Source organism: Serinus canaria, chromosome 11 (genome assembly GCF_022539315.1).
Source record: "Serinus canaria isolate serCan28SL12 chromosome 11, serCan2020, whole genome shotgun sequence".
Classification (NCBI taxonomy): Eukaryota; Metazoa; Chordata; class Aves; order Passeriformes; family Fringillidae; genus Serinus; species Serinus canaria.
Genome location: NC_066325.1, coordinates 20,418,709 through 20,438,021, shown reverse-complemented (window position 1 = coordinate 20,438,021; position 19,313 = coordinate 20,418,709). Strand labels below are relative to the sequence as shown.

The following is a 19,313-nucleotide window of genomic DNA, read 5'->3' as shown; positions in this document are numbered from 1 at the left end:
CCGTGGGAAGGTGCTGGGCATGAGCTGCTGCAACAGAGTCTGTGAGAGAAACATCATAAATCGAGGCTAAAAGTGGAGGAACAGTTGCTGGAGAATGTGTCTAAGGTTTTGGAGGGTTTCTTTTTCTTCATGGCACCGGAAGATCAATGCAGGGGTTTGGGTCAGACACAGCAACTGAGCAGGAGCGAGTCTGGGACAGAAGCAGCATGGCTACACTGATGGGACCTTCACCAAGAGGCCAGTGTGCTGTCAGTATGAATCCCAAGTCACTCACACGGACATCTCACCTGCTCCAGCACACCTGGGGACCATGCTGCAGTGCCTGCAAGGTCTTCAAAGCTTTACTGATTCACCCCTCACAGGGAGAGACCTTCAGTCTTTAACCTGCACCACTGCAACAACCACCTCCAAGTTCTCAGGAGAATAGTTCCCAATTCTAAATTATGCAGGAGAAAGGGGAAAAGAGAAACAGGGAAGAGAAGCAGAAGGTGCAGTGGGCACCATGCCCTGGGCATCGACAGCAGAGCTTCAGGGACAGAGTTCCAAGAGACAGGGAAGCCACTCTTGAGTCCCCAGGGAAACAGAGCTCAGGGAGACTCTGAGCTCTTGACAGCTGGGCTTCAGTCTGGCTTTGGAGTTTGCTTGAATACACAGAAAAAAGCAGAGAAGAAGAGGAACCGGGAGCCTTACAGTGTTGTACTGCAGCATCTGGTGATACTTCCTCCTTTACTTTTCCTAAGTGGAAAGGGCTTTAAGATGCCGTTGAACAAGAAAAACATCCTAGAACAAGTCAGCTGTCAGAGCTTCCTCTGTTTCTGCTTAATGAAAGCCATGAGCTCCCCAGGACAAGTGGAGGTGGAGCGGGATAGAGTCTGTGAGACTCCTGCCATGGCTGGGTGCTGCTGCCTGTGCCTCCCCAGGCTCCTCCCGCTGCCCTTTCATCACCCAGATGCTGCAGCCTTTGGGCAGGCTTCTGTTCAGCCCCCCTTTACCAGGGGCACAGGAAAAAAGGCACAACCAACTTCAATAAAAACAAAATTAAAATGATTAAACCTTTCATATCCTTTCGAGATTATCTCTTTGCTGCTGGTTGGTCAAAGCAGAGCTAAGGCACAAATGCTCTTGACTTTAAACTCAAAACCAACCCCAAAAATAATAAAAAAAAAAAAACCAAAACAAAGGAAATCTCCTTCTGCCAGATATTAAAGAGAACCAACTTTATCCCTGCATTCCGTGGGCCCAGACCTCAACAGCCCCATGGTGTCCCAAATGAAAAAGGACAGAGAGATGCTGATGGGATGGGAATGGGGCTCTCCACAATGTAGGTGGGAGAAAGGGTGCAGGGAAGGAACAGATTGAAATTATGTTACAGGACGATCCCAGGAAAGAAAAGACCCCTGAAAGTTTCTCTAACTGCTGGACTCTCCTCATGTCCTCAGGCCTTCTAAAGGAGCCAACTGAATGCAGCCATCATGATCCACGGCTGCCAGAAACACTTTTGCTGGATTTCAATGAGCATTAAAGCAATGTGAAACTAAAGCAGAACCAAAAGCTTCCTCCTGTCTCTCTGCCTGACCATGGAGAAGAGACTCTGTCATCTGCCCAGGCTTGGGATGGTCCTCGGTGGAGAGACCTTGCCAGAAATACTGCAAATCTGTTAGGAACTTGCTGGAAAGGCAAAAGGTCCTGAAGCCATTCAATCCATTAAAAAAAGAAAAAAATTCCAAGGTTCAACAGAACAACAAAGGGGAAGGCAACAAACTGTCCTCTAAATGAACATGTGTGACACAAGATCTTGGAAAACAAGAGACAATCCTGCGTGTGGGTGTCGCTGGTGGGGCTGGCAGGGAGATCAGAACTGCTGCAGTAAAGGGAACTGCAAGTTCAATCAGCCCAACACACTCAGGGCCGAGGGCTGTTTGCCTCTGCTCTGGGCCACATGTGCTACTGCACCACGGGTGAACATTGTCTCAAAGCAGGACAATCCCTGGTCTCGCTCCCTGAGTCTCAGGAGATGACAGGGACAAGCTGCTGCCCAGCTCTGACCCTGCCACACCATGGTTTGGCTGGATTTACATGCAGTGCTCTGGAAACAAAGCTGAGCAGGGGCTACAGATCCCTGCCCTCAGGGGTTACAGAGCACATACTGGGAAAAGGCAGTACCAGGTTTTGGAGAGTGACAGGTAAAAGCCCGAGAGATACAGATGAAGCTGGGCAGCACTCGGTGTTTGTACACAGAGCTCAGGCTGTAACCTGGGCAGGCAGATTATTAAATGTGTCAATCAAGGATAAGCCTGGAAATTACTTCCCCAGCCCTCTGCAAGGGCCACACATTTCAGACATGTAACTGGCATCATCAGCAGAGCCAGAGCTGCAGAGTGGTTTTAACTGGCAGATGCTGTAGCATGGGCTCCGCTTGTTCTTTTCCTGCAGGCACCATCCAGGTCATAGGCTTGGTAAGCATTTAATTGCTGCATGAAATCAAGTCCCATGAAAAACTGGAGAGAGATTACAAAGCAAACTGGTGATTTCTTTCCAAAACCCTCCATTACCTCCATCAGAAGTTGGAGACTGACAGGCGTCATTAAGAGTGACCACACTCTCTAATGGACACCAAGTGGAGGACATCAGATCCCACTAAATTTATTTTAAGCAGGGAGAAATGTAATTTATCACTACCAACGTTCACTTCACAAGTTCTACTGGAAGTAGAGAGTCTGCTATCATGAAAAATCCACCCCAAAGGCACATCTCACACCCCTGCTGTAACCAACTCCATGAATAATTACTCCATGCTTGCTGATGATGAAGGAATCACATGACCCAGTGCACGGAGGTGCAGCAACCAAATGAGCACCCTGCTGTCTGCAGGTGACACAGGCAGGTCAGGCCGAGGTGTGATTCTGAGCTTGGGAACTACCCTTTTTACACCACGTGGGGTTTTCTCATCTGAATACTGCTTGGGCTATGCTGCAGCTCTGTTTACATACTCGGTTTCATTAAAGATTCACATCCTGACTGCAGTCTGCAGCTCCCAGCCCTGCGAAAGGTCAAACACTGCACGCGCGGGAGATGCGGGCAAACAGGGCAGCTCTGCTGTGGGGCAGAGCGAGGGAGAAAGCAGGGGCTCTGAGGCATGCCCCCCTCCCAAGGAGCCAGCAGCTTTCCAGGGGTTCTCAGAGCAGAGCTTTGCAGTAAAGGTATTCCTGAAAATAACTGTAACCCCTTTTTGGAGCAGGGAGAGTGGCCAGTGCCTTGCTGTGGGCTGGCAGAGGGGCAGAGGTGGCCCCCCCAGCAAGGGCTTCCCCAGCCTCCCCAGCCCCCCGTCCTAACGGGACAAAGGGGCTGCTCACAGCTTTTGGTGTCCAGCAAGGGCTGCTGAAGTGCCAGCCCTGCTCCTCCTGCAAGTGCCCCAGCCAGAATCCCTGCTGCAAGGAGATGATGGCCAAGGGACTGGCAGCAATGAGAGGGATTGCTGTGACACTGAGAAAGGATTGCTGAGACAGTGGCCACCAAGGCACTGCCCTCTGCGGCAAAGGGGGGAGAGGCTGGTGCAAGCAAGGAGCATGGCCACCCGACAGACACCTGAAGGATGTCTGTCCCACACCGTGGGCAAAGCCCTTCTGCTCCTCCCACAGGAAGACACCATGGAAAGGGAGAGCAGAGAAGGAAAACAGGAGGAGTCAGGAGAAACACATAAGAGAGAAAACACGTCAAGCACTTGTCTGGGGGGACACAGGCTGAGCAGGGTGGGCCCAGCAGCCCCCTGTGTGGGTGGCACATGGAGAGGAATACCATGGGCAGAGCAGGGGCACCATGGGCTGGACACAGAGCAGATCCTGCTCTGACCAAGGACCCTGTACAGAGCCTGAGCACGGCTGCCCCAGCTACGGAGAGGGGAGTGGTGCTCGATGCCGTCTGGGATGAAAGAAACACTTCCCAAGTCAGAACGAGAATTCGATGCAGGTTGTTCCACATTTGTTTCTGTCATTATCTAATGAGCTGTAAGTGCATTCATCCAACATCTTGAGAACATTTTGGTTTTTATTATGGCCACTATTTCTTTACTTTTTTCTTCTCTAAACCCCCATCATTAAAAATCAATTAGCTTATGGGTAACATTACACAGATGCTGCTGCAGCAAGGGGCTGACATCTACAGTGCCAGTAGCTCAGATATCACAGCAAGAGATGTTCAAAAATACCCTGAGAGGACAATACCCCCGTCCCTGAAGCTGTGTTCTCTCTGATCAACAGACCAGCTGAACTTCCAGCAGCTCCCCCATCTCCTGTGTAATGAGCACACTTCTCAAAGCACAAAGAAAAGTTTAATTGTCTTTAATTATCCCGTTCAGGGAGGACTGGCTTTCCTACCTGATGTTCATATAATTTCCCTGCCAACAACTTCGTCATCCATTTACTGGAAGTGGAGGGCAGATCCTAATACTCTTCCCCAAAAGACACCCAGTTTTTGGAGAGGGCCGAGGGGCTGGCACAGGCAGGGACAAAGGTCCCCGTGCCCCTGGAGCAGCTGCTCAGGCTGCCTGAGCTTCTGCAGGGTGGGAGGGAGTGAGTTGCAACTAATGTGCAATCAAGAACCATCACAATTACAAATGTAAATGAACAGGCAATTGGCACTGACCTTTGCAGATTGTTAGAGGACTAATTAAGGTGTGATCAGAGCTCTCTTCCAACAGATTGAGATGCATCTACACAAGCAAATATCTACTCACTATCTCCAGACAGCACTGCTCTCTCCTACATGCTTTAAAGGCAGCAGTGAGTAGGTACACCCAGAGCAGGTACACCCAGAGCAGATACACACAGAGCGGGCACACCCAGAGCAGGCACCCCCAGAGCAGATACACGCAGAGCGGGCACCCCCAGAGCGGGCACCCCCAGAGCGGGCACACGCAGAGCGGGCACCCCCAGAGCAGGCACCCCCAGAGCAGGCACCCCCAGAGCGGGCACACGCAGAGCGGGCACCCCCAGAGCAGGCACCCCCAGAGCGGGCACCCCCAGAGCGGGCACACGCAGAGCGGGCACCCCCAGAGCGGGCACACGCAGCGTTCAGCCCCAGCAGCGGCGCCCAGCACAGACATTGGAGGGGGCAGGGGGAAATGGGGCTGCACCCACGAGGCCACGGGACAGAACACACCCCTGCACCTGGACTGCAGCACAACAACAAAGTCACTGTCCCTTTATGCCCAGCAGAGAAGCGTCAGGGACAAGCGTCTGCCGAGGTGTCTGAGGCTGATCTCTAATACCACAGAGACGCCTTATCAAAAGGCAGCAGGGAAAAGTCCACCCAGTGGTCAGGAAAGAACAATAAACACCTTGATGGGGACACAGGAGAGACCCTCCTGGAGAGCAGGAGACACAGGGCACAGAGTCACACTCCCTGTGCCCCGCAGCCGAGCATCCCCGCACCTGGAGGGATGTAACAGGATCCGAACGAGTGGGAGATGGGAGCATCTCTTCTCCCCCTCGGGGTTATAGCAGCTTCTCATCCATACCTGACTCCCATCCCTGCAGGTGTCCCACTTCAGCTGAAAGATGGGCTGGAGTGTTTAAAATTAAGTATCTCAGCTTCAAGTGACTTGCAAAACCTACCCAAGATACCCCCTTTGCCTTCTGCAGCCTTTTTCTTGGTTGTATTCATAACCTTTGAAATACAATATGACCAAGATACTGTGTCTTGTTTGCTGCCAGTTTTTGTTGAAGAACCAACAAGCTTAAAGGAAATTAAAATATTTGTAAATTGAGCTTTCCTTATAGTGATTTTTTAGGACTTCAAAAATAATACGTTTTTTAAAATGGTCACCAAACCATTTTCCCTCCCAGGCAGTCAGCGCCTGCCCTCCCAGTACCTGCCATGTCCTAATCTGGGCGGCCGGACGAGAAAGATAAGGTTTGTACAGAAAAAGACAAGGTAAACAGAAATTTCTAGAGTAAACAAGGTTTTCAAGGTTGTTCTGTCTATCACAAAGGGCACGGATGGTTTCCCCTCCGTGCTCATTTTTCATTTAAGCAGCTCACAACCCGCAGCCCTCCCAAAGAGCCCTTTGGAATGGGGATGTTTTCCAGGGCAGCAGGGCTGCTGTCCCCGCTGTCCCCCCGGGCTGGTGGGGCAGCACCGCGCTCCCGCTGTCACCGCGACCTTTGGGAAGCGCGCTCCGTGCTCCCCACTCTGCTGGGCCACCAAGGTCACAGAGTGGGCACTTTTTTACACAAGACTGAATTCAACTCTTAATGAAAAATCTCCTGTCACACTCTTGGGGCGTTTTGGCTTTATTTCAGATCCTCATTACTCCCAGGTGTAACAGCAATGAGACCCAGATGTGAATTCAAGGGACACTTCTGAAAAACCCACATGTTCCCCCTCAGCTGCTGCTGCTGTCCCTTCTCAACCCTTTCAGCCGAGATCACCTTCCTTGTCTCCATGAGCATTCATTGCCAGTTCCCCAGAGTGGCTATTTGTAGGATTTTCACAGCAGAGAGAAAAGTCCTGCTTGAAGCTATGAGGATTGTGAAGGTTTTTGCTGCCACACCCCATCTCCAGCATCACTGTGCCTTGACAGCACACAAACCAGCTGACCCAGGATGATTCTCCTCCTCCCTTCCCAAGAGGGCTTCAGGAGACCTGGGTTTTTCAGAACATTAAAAACATCTCAGCCCGTTACATGACTAAACAAAGTACCATCTCTATTCCATCCAGCCTAGCTGCCCCTTTTAGGCACACCAACTCTTGCTGGATTTGCAGCTGCAATCCCTGCCCTATGATCTGTGTGAGCAAATGTTTCATACAAGCCCTTCACTTTAGAGGAGACATGGAAAACAGACATGGCAAAGTTGCACGTCTTGCCCACCCCTTTGGCCCAGCTCCTCCTCCCAGTCCAGAGTGGCTGCAGTACCAGAAATCAGTGCCAAGCTGGCACAGCTTATGCTGGTGCTCAGGACAACACTTGACTCATTGCAAAACATCTACTGGCGCACTGATTGTTGAGTTGTCCAGACATGACAGTATCTTTAGATACTCAAACAAGATTCCAGGGTTTAAGACAGTGACCTGAACCAACACACACACTTCAACCTCCCAAACCCCACCTCAGGCAGGTGGGATTCCTGACACGTGTTACTGATAAACTGTGTCAGCCGGCAGCAGGAACAGAGACAGGAACATGCCCTGGTTTGCCACCAAACCGCGCAGTGGGTCGGACGCCCCTTGCCCACCCCTGCAGCTCCGGCCCCGCTCATGCCCAGGCAGCACTCACCAGCCTCGGCAGCCGGGCACTTGCGAATGGTGAAGATCTGCCCGAGGTCCTCCTCTTCCTCAGGAAGGCCTTTCTGGAGGCGCTGCAGCTTCCGGAGGCTCTCGCTGCGCTGGTGTTTCATGGAGCGCACGTGCTGGATGAGGTTCAGCTTGGCCTTGGTGGAGTAGTTACAGAGCACACAGTGGTAGTAGCAGCTTTCACCTTCGACCCCGCTCTCATGGTGCTGCAGATGCTGCGGAGAGCAAAGCAGAGGGATGTCAATGACCTTTATCACCCCCAGCCTCCTGGGTTAGGCCACTGTAAATTGCTAAAAGCCACCTGGGAATTAGTTAAGGAACCACATTTTGACACAGATCCAATGAGACAACGCCTGCTTGTTCCCAAGGTATTACACCATCTCCTGCTGAAGAGCATAAAAACCAAAATGCACTGAAATGGGCACAAAGCACAGATGGACACAGCCACCATCATCCCACTCAGTGAGGGAAAGCACCAGACCCAGCAGTTACACCTGCTCACGACCCACTCAGAGCTCATTCCCTCACACTCAAAGCCTGTCCTGGGAGGAGATCCAACTGCATAACAAACTCAAAATTAAATTTGGTAAATTCTCATGGAAAACTAGGAAGAGTAAAACAAAGCAACCCCAGAACACAAAAAAACCCACTAGATAAAGAGGTCCTGGACACAGTGTACGGAAGCAGAGTGCAGAGCCATCCCGTCCATCATCCAGCTCTCTGCTCTCTGGCATCCAGGTTTTACTCCCTTGGATCAGGAAGGAAGCAGCAGCCTGGCCTGTAAGATGGCTGTGACAGAGACCTTGGCTGAAAAGCCAGTGGTCAGCATGCAGCTGGTACCACCTGGAAAATCCCTGTCCCCTCCCGAGCAGTGCAGTCACAGCCAATACAGCTACTTCTGGATTATCATACCACAATTATTTGGCAAAACCTATCAATCCCCTGGTACAGAGGTCCATGCCTCGGGGGAAACAAGCAGCCATTTCCCATCATGGATCCCACATCCCTAGAAGCAGAGGGCAGAATTCACCCTGCACAGCCACACTGGCTGCCACAGCACAGCTGCTGTCCCTCCCCCCTGGGCAGCAGGAGGTCACAGGAACTTTCCCAATTCCACAGTACGGGCGTGTCACTACCTGAGAAGAAATGAAAACCAAGGTGAAACACCATGAAATCCCTCAATGAGGGCCTTTGGTGTTTCCACCCCACACCAAACAGTTCAGCTGTGCAATACTGCCTGCTGCTCCTTCCATCCAATCCCGAGACCACCCTGAGCCTTTGTGTCATCTCACGGAACTCTTTCCTCAGCACACACTTGGCCCGAGGCACAAGTACAGCGATTTGGAATGATCTTGAGGTTTGTCAATCAAAAATATTGCCTACGTGCAGCCAGGACCTTCTGGAAAAAAATTCTGATGCTTATTATCTCAGTTACAGCTGAGATAAGATTAAAGACACATATTACCCAGTGCTGTGTGCCTTGCTCACACGGAGGAAGGAGAGCCCTCTGAGTCTAGGAATGATTAAAAATAGGATATGAGCTGATGCTGAGGCTTCTCATTGGAAGAGCAAGGAAAGAGAATAAATGTATTCTAGATCTGGCTAATTAGACAAGCCTCTTTTGGGATCACGATGTATTTAATTAAATTCACTGTAATATTTGAAGAACCCACGAGGGCACTAATCCCACTGGTGCCCTCAAAAGATTTTTTGCTGTTTTTCCTTATAAGAACTTCTTCCTCATCTCATTTCTATTGTTTGCATGCGTTGCCCTCTTCCTGAGCCAGAAAAAGACAAATGGCTTAAGGCACGAAAGGTCAGCGAGTGCCACAGGAGCTGTGGGCTCATCCCAGGCGGCCCAGCCTCGCCAGCCTGGCTCTGCCCGACCCCTGCCACCGCCTCCTGGTCCTGCCTTGCTGCCAGCCTGGCTCTGGCTCCAGGAGCCACAGCAGCCTGGTCCTCCCATCCCACAAACCCCGTGCGAGCTCAGGAAGTGCCCACGGGCTCAGCGGCAGCTTCTGCGCCGAGCCAGAGAAAACCCCCAGTGAGCAATTAGAGAAAAATCCGGTCACGGGTTCAAGGAAATATTAAGGACATGGTCTCTGTGGAACCAGAGGCACAGTCTGCACTGCTCTCATTTAAAAGGGGGTTTTAGGAAAACATTTGTTTTAAACAGTTTAATAAGTGTGTCTTATTTTATGCTCCCCTTTTGCTTCCTCCCAAACATCTCTTGTGCTGGGGTCAGCCTCACCTGCCTACGGTGCTGGAGGAGTCACAGGCTGAAGGTACCACCAAGCCCAGCCTAGGCACAGTGTCACATGCACCTGATTCAACCCATCCTCCAGCAAAGGAAAGGAGCAGTCCAGAGAAAGGAGACATGAGGGCCGAGCAAGTCGGAGCTGTGAGCTGCTGGAGGCGATGAAACGTTGTCCAAGTACGTGTAGTTATTGCCCATCACACTGTTAAACTTCCCCCTTGTGAGAATTTATCCGTATCACAGGAAACAAATTCAAAATACTAAACCAGAACCTTGTTAGAAGACAAATCAACTTGAAAATCAAAAGAATATATTGTTCCAAGGAAAACCAACCAACTTCTGTCAGAAAACATCGATTTCTGTGAGTCTGAAGGGATGTTCCCCCCTCCCTCTCCACAATAGGAAACTTCCAACATCTGGTTCTTCACGCATGGCATGCAAAATATTGATCAGGGTGAGTCAAAGCTACACTTTAAATCAGAAACAGAGAGAGGAACGCTCTGATGGAAACCATACGGCTCAGGAGCGCAGCTCCCCAGGGGCTGCTCCTGTCCCTGCACCGGCCCCGCCGCACCCAGCCCCGCACCCGGCCCCGCACCCAGCCCCCGGTCCCGCACCCGGCCCCGCACCCGGCCCCCGCACCCAGCCCCCGGCCCCGCACCCGGCCCCGCACCCAGCCCCCGGCCCCGCACCCGGCCCCGCACCCAGCCCCAGCCCCGCACCCAGCCCCAGCCCCGCACCCAGCCCCAGCCCCACACCCAGCCCCAGCCCAGCCCCGCACCCGGCCCCGCACCCGGCCCCAGCCCAGCCCCGCACCCGGTCCCGCACCCAGCCCAGCCCCAGCCCAGCCCCGCACCCGGCCCCGCACCCAGCCCCCAGCCCCGCACCCGGCCCCGCACCCGGCCCCGCACCCAGCCCCAGCCCAGCCCCAGCCCAGCCTGTGCTCGCAGGGCTCCGCTCAGCACGCTGCTGCTCAGAGGCCTCACCTCCCTCCTCTGCCCCAGCGCTGTGCCAGCCGCCCCTCGCTGTCCTGCCCTGGCCCTGTGGCACTGGGTGGCACTGCCCTGCTGGCACTGCTCAGGTGCCACTGCTCAAGTGCCCTGCTCAGGTGGCACGGCCCCGGTGCCACTGCTCCGGTGGCAGCTGCAGGTGCCAGGCCAGCCGGTCCTGCCACACCAACTGTCCAGCCATCACTTTCCAGTGTCTGCCTCAGAACTGCTTTCTTCTGCTAAGCAGAAAATGCTCACAGGGTACAACTATGGAAATCCAATTTTTAAACAAAGTCAAGGAATGATGCCACAGTCAGTTCTTGTTTCTCTCCCTCCATCCTTCACATACCCCAAACTCTTGTTTATTTTACCATCTCTCCTTTCCCCATCTTATGCTGCCTCACGCACAGTACTTTACAACCATCATGGAATTGAAGATGACACTGCAGCATGCTGCCCAACTGCAGACAAGCCCCCCTCAGCCCATGCCACACACCACACGAAGCTCCCTGGAGCTGAGACTCCAGTACCCAGCACAGAGACCCCGAGCTGCTGCTGCTACACAAGCAACAAACTCTCCTGAACACCTCTGTAGCTGTTCCTGCAGTTCAATATTCACCATCTGATTTTTAAGCTTTTCTGCATCTTTTAAATGTTAAAAAATCTTTTCAATTTTAAAAGATGCTAAAGCACTATCTGCTCAAAATCTCTTCTGCACAAAGTTTATTCAGCCTTGGTGCAATGAGCCTGATTCCAATGGAGACAGGGCAGAATGCCCCTGAAGCACTGCCAGGGGCACCAGGGGGTTCTTCAGTCCCTCTCTGCCATGTTAAGCAGCCCAGTTGCTGTTCTGGGGGACGTCTGACCTGTAACCTCAACCCACCAGGGAGACGCAACAACACTTTGAACTATCTCGTGCTTTGGGGGTTTATTATTCAGCAGAAAAAGGCCTGGTTGCTGTGCAGCCCTAACTGGCACAAAGCCTTCCCTTCGGAGGGCCCTGAACGCTGCTCAGGACAAGCCCAGGCCACAGCACTGGGATCCCCTCAGGGCCTTGGCTTGCACTGCGAGGGGGACAGCCCATCACCACCCTCAGGAGGTGCCGATGCTACAAAAGCAGTAGAACATGTAAGAAAACTCTCTCCAGACTTGAGGACGGACCCTTGTGCAGACTCTGGCAGGACAACCAGCAGCAGAACCTCTGTCCCTGCCCCAAGGGCAGGCGGGTGGGGGTCCCCAGCTGCCCGTGAGATCCCCTGCACATGTCTGGGTCTCTCTGGGCAGGACAAGCAGGTGAGGCAACAGGACTGGGGGCCAGAACCCAAAGTAGGAAAATAAGCTCATAAAGGCTACACAGCAGCAAACCAGCACGAAAAAAGGTGTTCCTCACCCTGGCTGTGAGCCGGCAGCTGCAGCCCTGGGATCCTCAGCACTGCAGGGTTGTGCAAAGCCTGTCAGGCATGGCCCCAGCGAGTTCCCCGCCCTCCTGCTTGCACAAACATCCTCTTCCTCACTGCTCTGACCATTCTGTACAGCCAGGTGCTGTGTGGGTCACTGACAAACAGTCTGCAGAAACCTGCTCCACATCACTTCTGAGCACTCTCACATCACAGCATACCCTGCCATGGATACAAAGGCCACTCCACTACCCAGAGCTTCTTGAAAAAGAAGTTGTCAGACTTCACCATCCTTGGCAGAGATTTTCTCCACATGTAACATTTTTGTACCTCTGAACTCAGCACTCAGCTCTGTTAGGATGGGTAAAGCTAGCAGTGATTTCAAAGAATTGACAGATGCAGCTGGGGAAGAAGGAGCCAAAAATCTGCTGGAAGGTCACAAAAGCCACAGAAAGAAGCAGCACCACAGAGGTGCACTGCGCTGGCTTTCTCCTACTAGCACTGATGTCTGAGCAGCCCCAGTGACCAGAACCAGCACACAGAACCAGGCAGAGCCTCAGTGTTTACTCGGAGAGGTTGACCCAAGCTCAGGAGCTACTGGAACCATTCAGCCCTGCCAGGAGATCCGCAGCACAGGAGAAAACCCCGAGACTGACCCTTCTTCGAGTGAGGTCAGACAGGGTAATTAGTCACAGGCTTGGTAGGAAACCCTTCAGGTGCCAGTGAGGACTGCACGCCCCTGGGGAGGGACAGGAGGTGACCCTTACAGAGGAGCTGGAAAGGGGCTATGGGTCACCACAGAAGGGGACCCGACCCCGCTGCAGACCTCAGAGGCCTCGTGAGCATCTCCTGGCCCCCGAGTGCCTCTGATGTGCTGCACGAGATAAATCACACAGCCCCGCTAGTGAAGAATCTGAATTTTTAATGAAAGTCATGTGGATGCAGCTGTCTGATCCTGGTCTGTTCCAAGTACTCCATAAAAGTCAGGGCTGGCCAATCCATCTTGCTCTCCTTTCACACCTGCAGCCCCAGCTGGAATTTCCTGGAGCCGGGAGCGGCGGGCGGGCAGCGCGCAGCGGGACCCGGGCTGGGGAGGGCTGCAGTGCCAACAGCCTCCCCTTCCTCTGCAAGGGGGGAAATCGATCCTGCATCCAGCAGGCTCAAAAGCTGAACTTCTGCTCTTTTATATCCAACCAACATCCTGAATTGTTTACTGCTTCCAAAGGAGCAGCGTTACAAACCCTTCCCTCCTCCTGCCTCCGTGCATCACACCTCCGTGGTGCAGCGCCACTGCTGGGGTTCAGGCTCGTTTGCACCTGAGTTTCTGCAGCTGAGCTTGTGGTAACTGCTTGTATTATCCTTATCTTTCTTACCTAGAGGCTGGAAATGTAGCACTCCCTCGTGCCACAGAGGCTGAGGTACCAGTCCCAAGTTCCCAATTCACCTTGAAAGGCCTGAAGAAGGACAGACACAACTGTCCCCATTACCAGCCATCCCTATACCCCACCACATCTGCACTTTCTGAGCCCCCCAGCCCTGCCTGACAATAAGTGAATGCCACAGATGCTCTCCTTGTTAGCCGTGTAGCCGTGCTGCAAGGTTTTGGGTTCCCCCACAAACCCAAAAGCGACCCAGCAAATGGGGTTTGCTCCACCAGCCCTTGAAGTCTCATTAAAAGCCAAATATTGCTCAGCCTAAGGATGGAGAGCTCAGCATGGATTTTACTGAACGTTAAATCAACCAGCAAGCATAGCCAGCAAACTCTGTGGCACTTTAACTTTAAATAATGCAATAATTATTGAATTTCCTTTTTATAACTGAAGTGCTGGAATGTAAACAATGGGGCTGTAATTGCAGGAAGGGGGGATCAATAGAGGCAATCGTTTTCAGCCATGTTAATTGTAAATACAATTGCTCCAAGATGTCAGCCTCGTTCTTCTCGCTCCCAGAATCATCCTAACGGATGACAGAGTCCAACTTTCCCATTACAGCTGTTCGTTCCTTTAAGAGGTTCTCAATCAGGTCTGATCAATCTGTCAAGATAATGCATAGAGTAAGTAAGACTCTTCCAAACACAAGCTCCCAATCAATAGCCCGAACCTGCTTAATGAGGAGGGGCTAAAGCCCAGGGGGAGGCACAGTCCCAGCTACTGCTTGGCTTCAGCAGCCAACTTCTTCATGGGGTCCTGGAGCAGCTCCTAACAAGGACATTGTTTATGCTGCCCGTGATGAGTAGCATCCCTGCACACCCACAGTCCCATGGGGTCTGTGGACAGAGAACAACAGAGGTTAACAGAAAGCAAGTGCCAGGAAAGGCTCAACTTGTAATGACAGCCCCCACATCTTTTTAATTGTGCAACAGACCTGCAATCACTAATTAATCATTCCTTGGAAGAGATGCCTGAAGATGCAAACCTGTATGGGGACAGCTGACAGCCAAGAGCTTCACAAAGACTCCTCTCCTGTGGAAGACTTCCTTCCCATGTCTCGAGGAAGGACAAAGTCCATGGGGGAGTCAGCACTGGCCCAATTATGCTGGCCAACCCCTCCCAGTGCAGGGGAAACAAGAGTGGGATGCTGGCTGAAGACCTCTCGAGGGAGGGAGGAGATGCCAAGGGAGGTGAGGGAGCAGCCAGAGATGCTGTTCTCACCTGCAGTACCTAACTCCAGTAGCACAGGTATCCCCTGCACACCTGGGTCACCGCACACTTGCTGAGCAGCCCAGAGAGGGGGGAAGGAACAGGTCTGACTGCACTTGGGCACTCTCCTAACAGCATCCAGCTTTCTCTTCTCCCACAGCTGCGCTGCAAAGACTTGCCAACCCAGGAAATCCACCCTTGGGCAACTACAACTCAACTGCAGAGAATCTTCCAGATGCCCGACATCTCCCGGGGGACACAGGCGCAAGTGCTGCAGCACATGGAGATGCACACAGGAGCGTGAGTATCGATTCTGCTAATTATAGTGCTAAAACCACAGCACCAGCAGAGTACATTTCCTATCAGCTGGCCTGTAAAGTGCTGCCCTCAACCCTGCACGCTCCTGCCTGGCTGTGGCTCCACCACAGGGCCCACGACAGCAAGGGCACCTCTGCTGCTCACCCTGCACCTCTGGCCAGCAGGAACCAACAAACTCCACACAACGTGACCTCTCCTATGACCAGTCAGGATGTCACCCAGAGCCAGCCTCACCCAGCAGCTCCTGTGGAGCAGCACAGACTTGGGAATGGCTGAACTCCTCTTGCAACTGAACCAAAGCCTGGATTAGGGACATTCTGATCCTCAGGAAAGCATACAGTTTTGTCACTTCATATTTCCATGGATGCTGTCATCCCTGGAGAAACACGGTGGAAAAGCTGCACTTTTGCCAGAAAAGCACCGTACGGACAGCAATAGGATGGAGTGATGAAAAAAGAAAAAAAAAAATTGTGCCAGAATGCAGCAACATCACCAAGGAAGAGGCTCAGAGCTTCCAGCCCATTCCTGTCTCAGTACTGGGATAGGCAGGAGCTGAGGAATTCAGGGAGCCTTGTCTTTTTCAGGGTCAGGAAAACAAATGGGTAAAAAACAGCTGAAGACAGTAACCATAAGCAGGCCTCTCAATGCCACTGCCCAGACATTTATAACACGTTTTGTACATCTACTTCAAAATAATCAGTTCAGTGTGAGTTGCTAAGTTGTGAACACTCAGGTGAACTAGAGCAGCCTGGGAATATGGAAAAACACTGGATAAAAAGTAAATTATGTAATCAAAAGGTCTGGGGGGAACCTGGAAAGACAGCAGGATTGAAATCTGTTGTCCATATTGTAATTGTGTAGCTGCTGAGTGATTGAAGAGGGCTTTCTGTAACACAGAGCCAGGCTAGGACTCTCCACACCAGTGATGTTTTGTTTCCTCCTGCAGCCACGGGAAGGATCCCTGTGTCACACAGGAGGGCTCTCCGAGGGGCTCTGATGCAGCACACTCCTTGGTCTTGTGCTGGTAACACAGCTCAGAAAATGCAGCTCACTTAGCCACCCAAACCCCTCTCTATGCACAGAGCCTGCTTGAAGGATTTAAATTAAAATGCTTTTTTCCCACCATATTAATTCTTCTGGAAAAGAACCACTGGTCTCTGAAGGAAAAGCCTGAGGACTGTCTGACACCACAGTGCCCTGCCCCACGTCCCAGAGTCCAGGGGCAGCCAGGTGTGCCAGTCCCTTTCCTGCTGCCCCGGCTGCAGGTGCCCCAGTGGCTGCAGAGCAGAGCCCCAGCAGCACCGTGGAGCTGAGGTCCTGCTGGAGGCAGGACGGGGGGACAGAGGGGACCCCTGTGTGCAGCCAGGGACTGCTGCAATAATGCACCATGAAACCACGTGGGACCCTGAACCAGCCACAGAAACCCAGCCTGAGCTCACCCTATCTAATAAAACACTACGGACACAGATTAACTCCCCTTGCCTGGGATTTATTGCTTCGTCCACCGCCAGGGAAGCTCTGATGGACTGAAGCTTTCCTTGTTTTCATACTGCTTCTTTCCAACTTTTTCCAGCGCTGCACCCCCTCAACTCCCAGCAGATAACCAAAACCAGTAACAACAACGCACAAGACAATTGTTCGATCCTCTCCATAAATCACAGAGTATCAGTATCAAAGACGTGGAGGACACAATCTCCCTGCGCAGAAGCCAACAGAGATCCATGGAAAAACAAAAGACCCAGCCCATCCTTTGCCCACAGTCCACAACAAGGATTTTTCAAGATCAGGCGATAAGGGAGGAAGGAAAACTAAAGGATGCTATGATGGACTAATATGACAGAATGGGAGCAGAAAGAGGATATATATAATACTCCTTGAGTCTTGAAGGTGAGCTGAAAACCCTGGAGCCAGGGAAGGCTCCTGGCAGTGGAGCAGCCCTTTGCCAGTGGCACAGGCTGCAGGGCTGGGCACCAGGCTGGGCAGCCAGCACGACCTCTGAGACACAGGCTGGGCATCAGCCTACCCTGAACAAGATCTGAAGCTGACTTCAGACCACGCTGCCAAGGTAAGTTCTTTAAGTGTCTGTGAAACACAAACAGAACACAAGCACCACGGAAATGCCCGTGAGAAAATAAATAATTCTTCATTCAGTGAAAGCTTTGGATTTTATTAGACAAAGCCTGGGGCAATGTAATGAAAGAGGAAGATAAAAAGAAATGGAATAATTACTCACAGAATGAGGCAAGAATCCTGCTGGAAAAATATGTACGGAACTACTTATAATTAAGAACCAAAATAATGTCTGCACACAAAGGGCTGAATTAGGGCAACCTGCAACTTGCTATGTTCTACAAGGTTGTGAGGGCTCCATGACTCAATGGACACTATGCAATTGCTCCTTGCCCCACAACCCTGAGCAACCACTCTGTAAGGAAAGCCACCAAGCTCTTGGGGAGGAGAAGCCTTCAAACACAGCCTCCTCCAAATTTAACTGGGAGATCCCTCCAGTCCTTGGGCATGTGATAGCTCCCAGCCCACCTGGTTTCCACCAGGAAGGACACACCAGTGACCCACAGCAACACAGCTCTGGCTCATGGATTCCATACTGCCACCAAGCAGTTTGCAGCCTATGAACAGTTGGGTTTGTTGCTCTGTATTTCCTGTGTGTATCTAAAATCTCATCCAACTGTAGTACAGCTCTGCAGAGGGATCTAGGAGAGAACAGAATAGCTCTGACATTAGTTACAGCTATTCTCTCCAAGACAGACTACAGCAAGGGAAAACACTGAGAGTGCAGAAGCACACTGAGGCAAACAGAGCAAACCCGAGATGATAAATGGCTCTGCTCTTTGGTGCTCTCTTTGCTCCTGTGTATCTGCATCCACTGGCATTTGCCTTCACAGGTACAGAAACCCCTGGGAAAAACTGGGCCCACTATCTACTGGTTTTAGCTGTTCTGGCTCTGCAATCCCAGTGGGCAGTCTGCAGAGACACACAAGGGCTAAATGACAAACACTCAGCATTAGGAGGGTGGACTGACCACTGCAATTCAAAAATTAAACAGAAGCAACAAAACCTTCTTTTGGGAGCAGCATCCACTCACAGAAAGGTGTGAGGAGATAACAGATCTCTAAACTCTGTTTATGAAATTGCAGGTGTTATTCCAGCTGCCCCAAAATTCTCATTTCTATGACCACATGGGATTAACTTGTCTGCAAAAATACCTGCTTATGGTTACCATATGCTAGCAGAAGGTCAGTCTGCAGGTTTCATGTCTGGATAATCCTCCTGCACAGCCCAGAGTCAGACACTTCGATAGACCTAGGTGGGCATGCACTGGAAAATCCAGATAAGTCAGAGCCAAGGAGGTGTGAAGATGATAAATGCAAAGTTCCTGCTTTGTGGGACCATGAAAAACACTCACAGGCAGCCAGAGGTGTCTGTAACACAGACCCCATGACATGAAAACATCATTTGCAGGACTCCAAAGCCTTTAAACCTCTCCCACCTATGGTAACAGCATGCTTGAAAACCTGCTCTGGGACAGCAGGTCCCTTCTCTGAGGGACTGCCAGCACCTGGTGCCTTTCCAGCACTGCTGCTAGTGGTGAAAAGCCAACGCCAGGCACTGTCCTTCCTCTGTGTCTCCTCCCAGGGGCAGCTGCTGGGCTCAGCAGTAGGTACCACAGCACGTGCACCCTGCAGACACCCCCAAGAGTACAAGTGTGGCCCTAATGTGACACACCTGCACTAACCCCAGGTTACACAACAGCCCCACTAATGTGGGGGGCGAAGTGAAGGAAATCAGAATTCTCAAACTGACACCCTCTGGCTTTGTGCTGGAGAGGAAGGAGGTGAGTCTCACCTGAAGGCAGAAGGGTTCACCCCAGCAGAGCTCCCTGTTCTTCTGCTGACCGTGCCTAAAGTCCCTCCATGTGAAGACTACAACAACTCTCTGGGCCAGTTTTCAAAGAACATAACGGAATGCTGACCCAAATGACCAGGACCTGCTGGATTAGGAGTTTCTCTGCAGCACAGACTGGGGACTAGATGGACAGGGATATGGGGAGACCCAGCAGGAGCCAGAGCAGAGGACAGACACAGCTGCTGCAGCTGGCCGGAGGAGCTGACCAGCCATGGGCCCAGGAGAAGCCCCACGCTGAGGCAGGCAGCTCTTACCCCACGCAGGGCAGGGCAGAGGGCACACCTGGCAGGGCAGCGGGCACAGCCGGCAGGGCAGCGGGCACAGCCGGCAGGGCAGCGGGCACACCTGGCAGGGCAGCGGGCACAGCCGGCAGGGCAGCGGGCACAGCCGGCAGGGCAGCGGGCACAGCCGGCAGGGCAGCGGGCACACCTGGCAGGGCAGCGGGCACAGCCGGCAGGGCAGCGGGCACACCTGGCAGGGCAGCGGGCACAGCCGGCAG

At 52.3% G+C, this 19,313-nt stretch overlaps 1 protein-coding gene across 2 annotated transcripts in view; it reads right to left on the bottom strand.

Moving 5' to 3' along the window:
• The window catches only part of ZFHX3 (zinc finger homeobox 3), a 125,534-nt gene that overhangs the window by 49,408 nt on the left and 56,813 nt on the right, over positions 1-19,313 (bottom strand). For both annotated transcript variants that reach the window (XM_050978892.1, XM_030227512.2), the window contains exon 4: positions 7,274-7,505. In XM_050978892.1, coding sequence (XP_050834849.1) covers positions 7,274-7,505 — 232 coding nt within the window. The remainder of the gene's footprint in view (positions 1-7,273; positions 7,506-19,313) is intronic.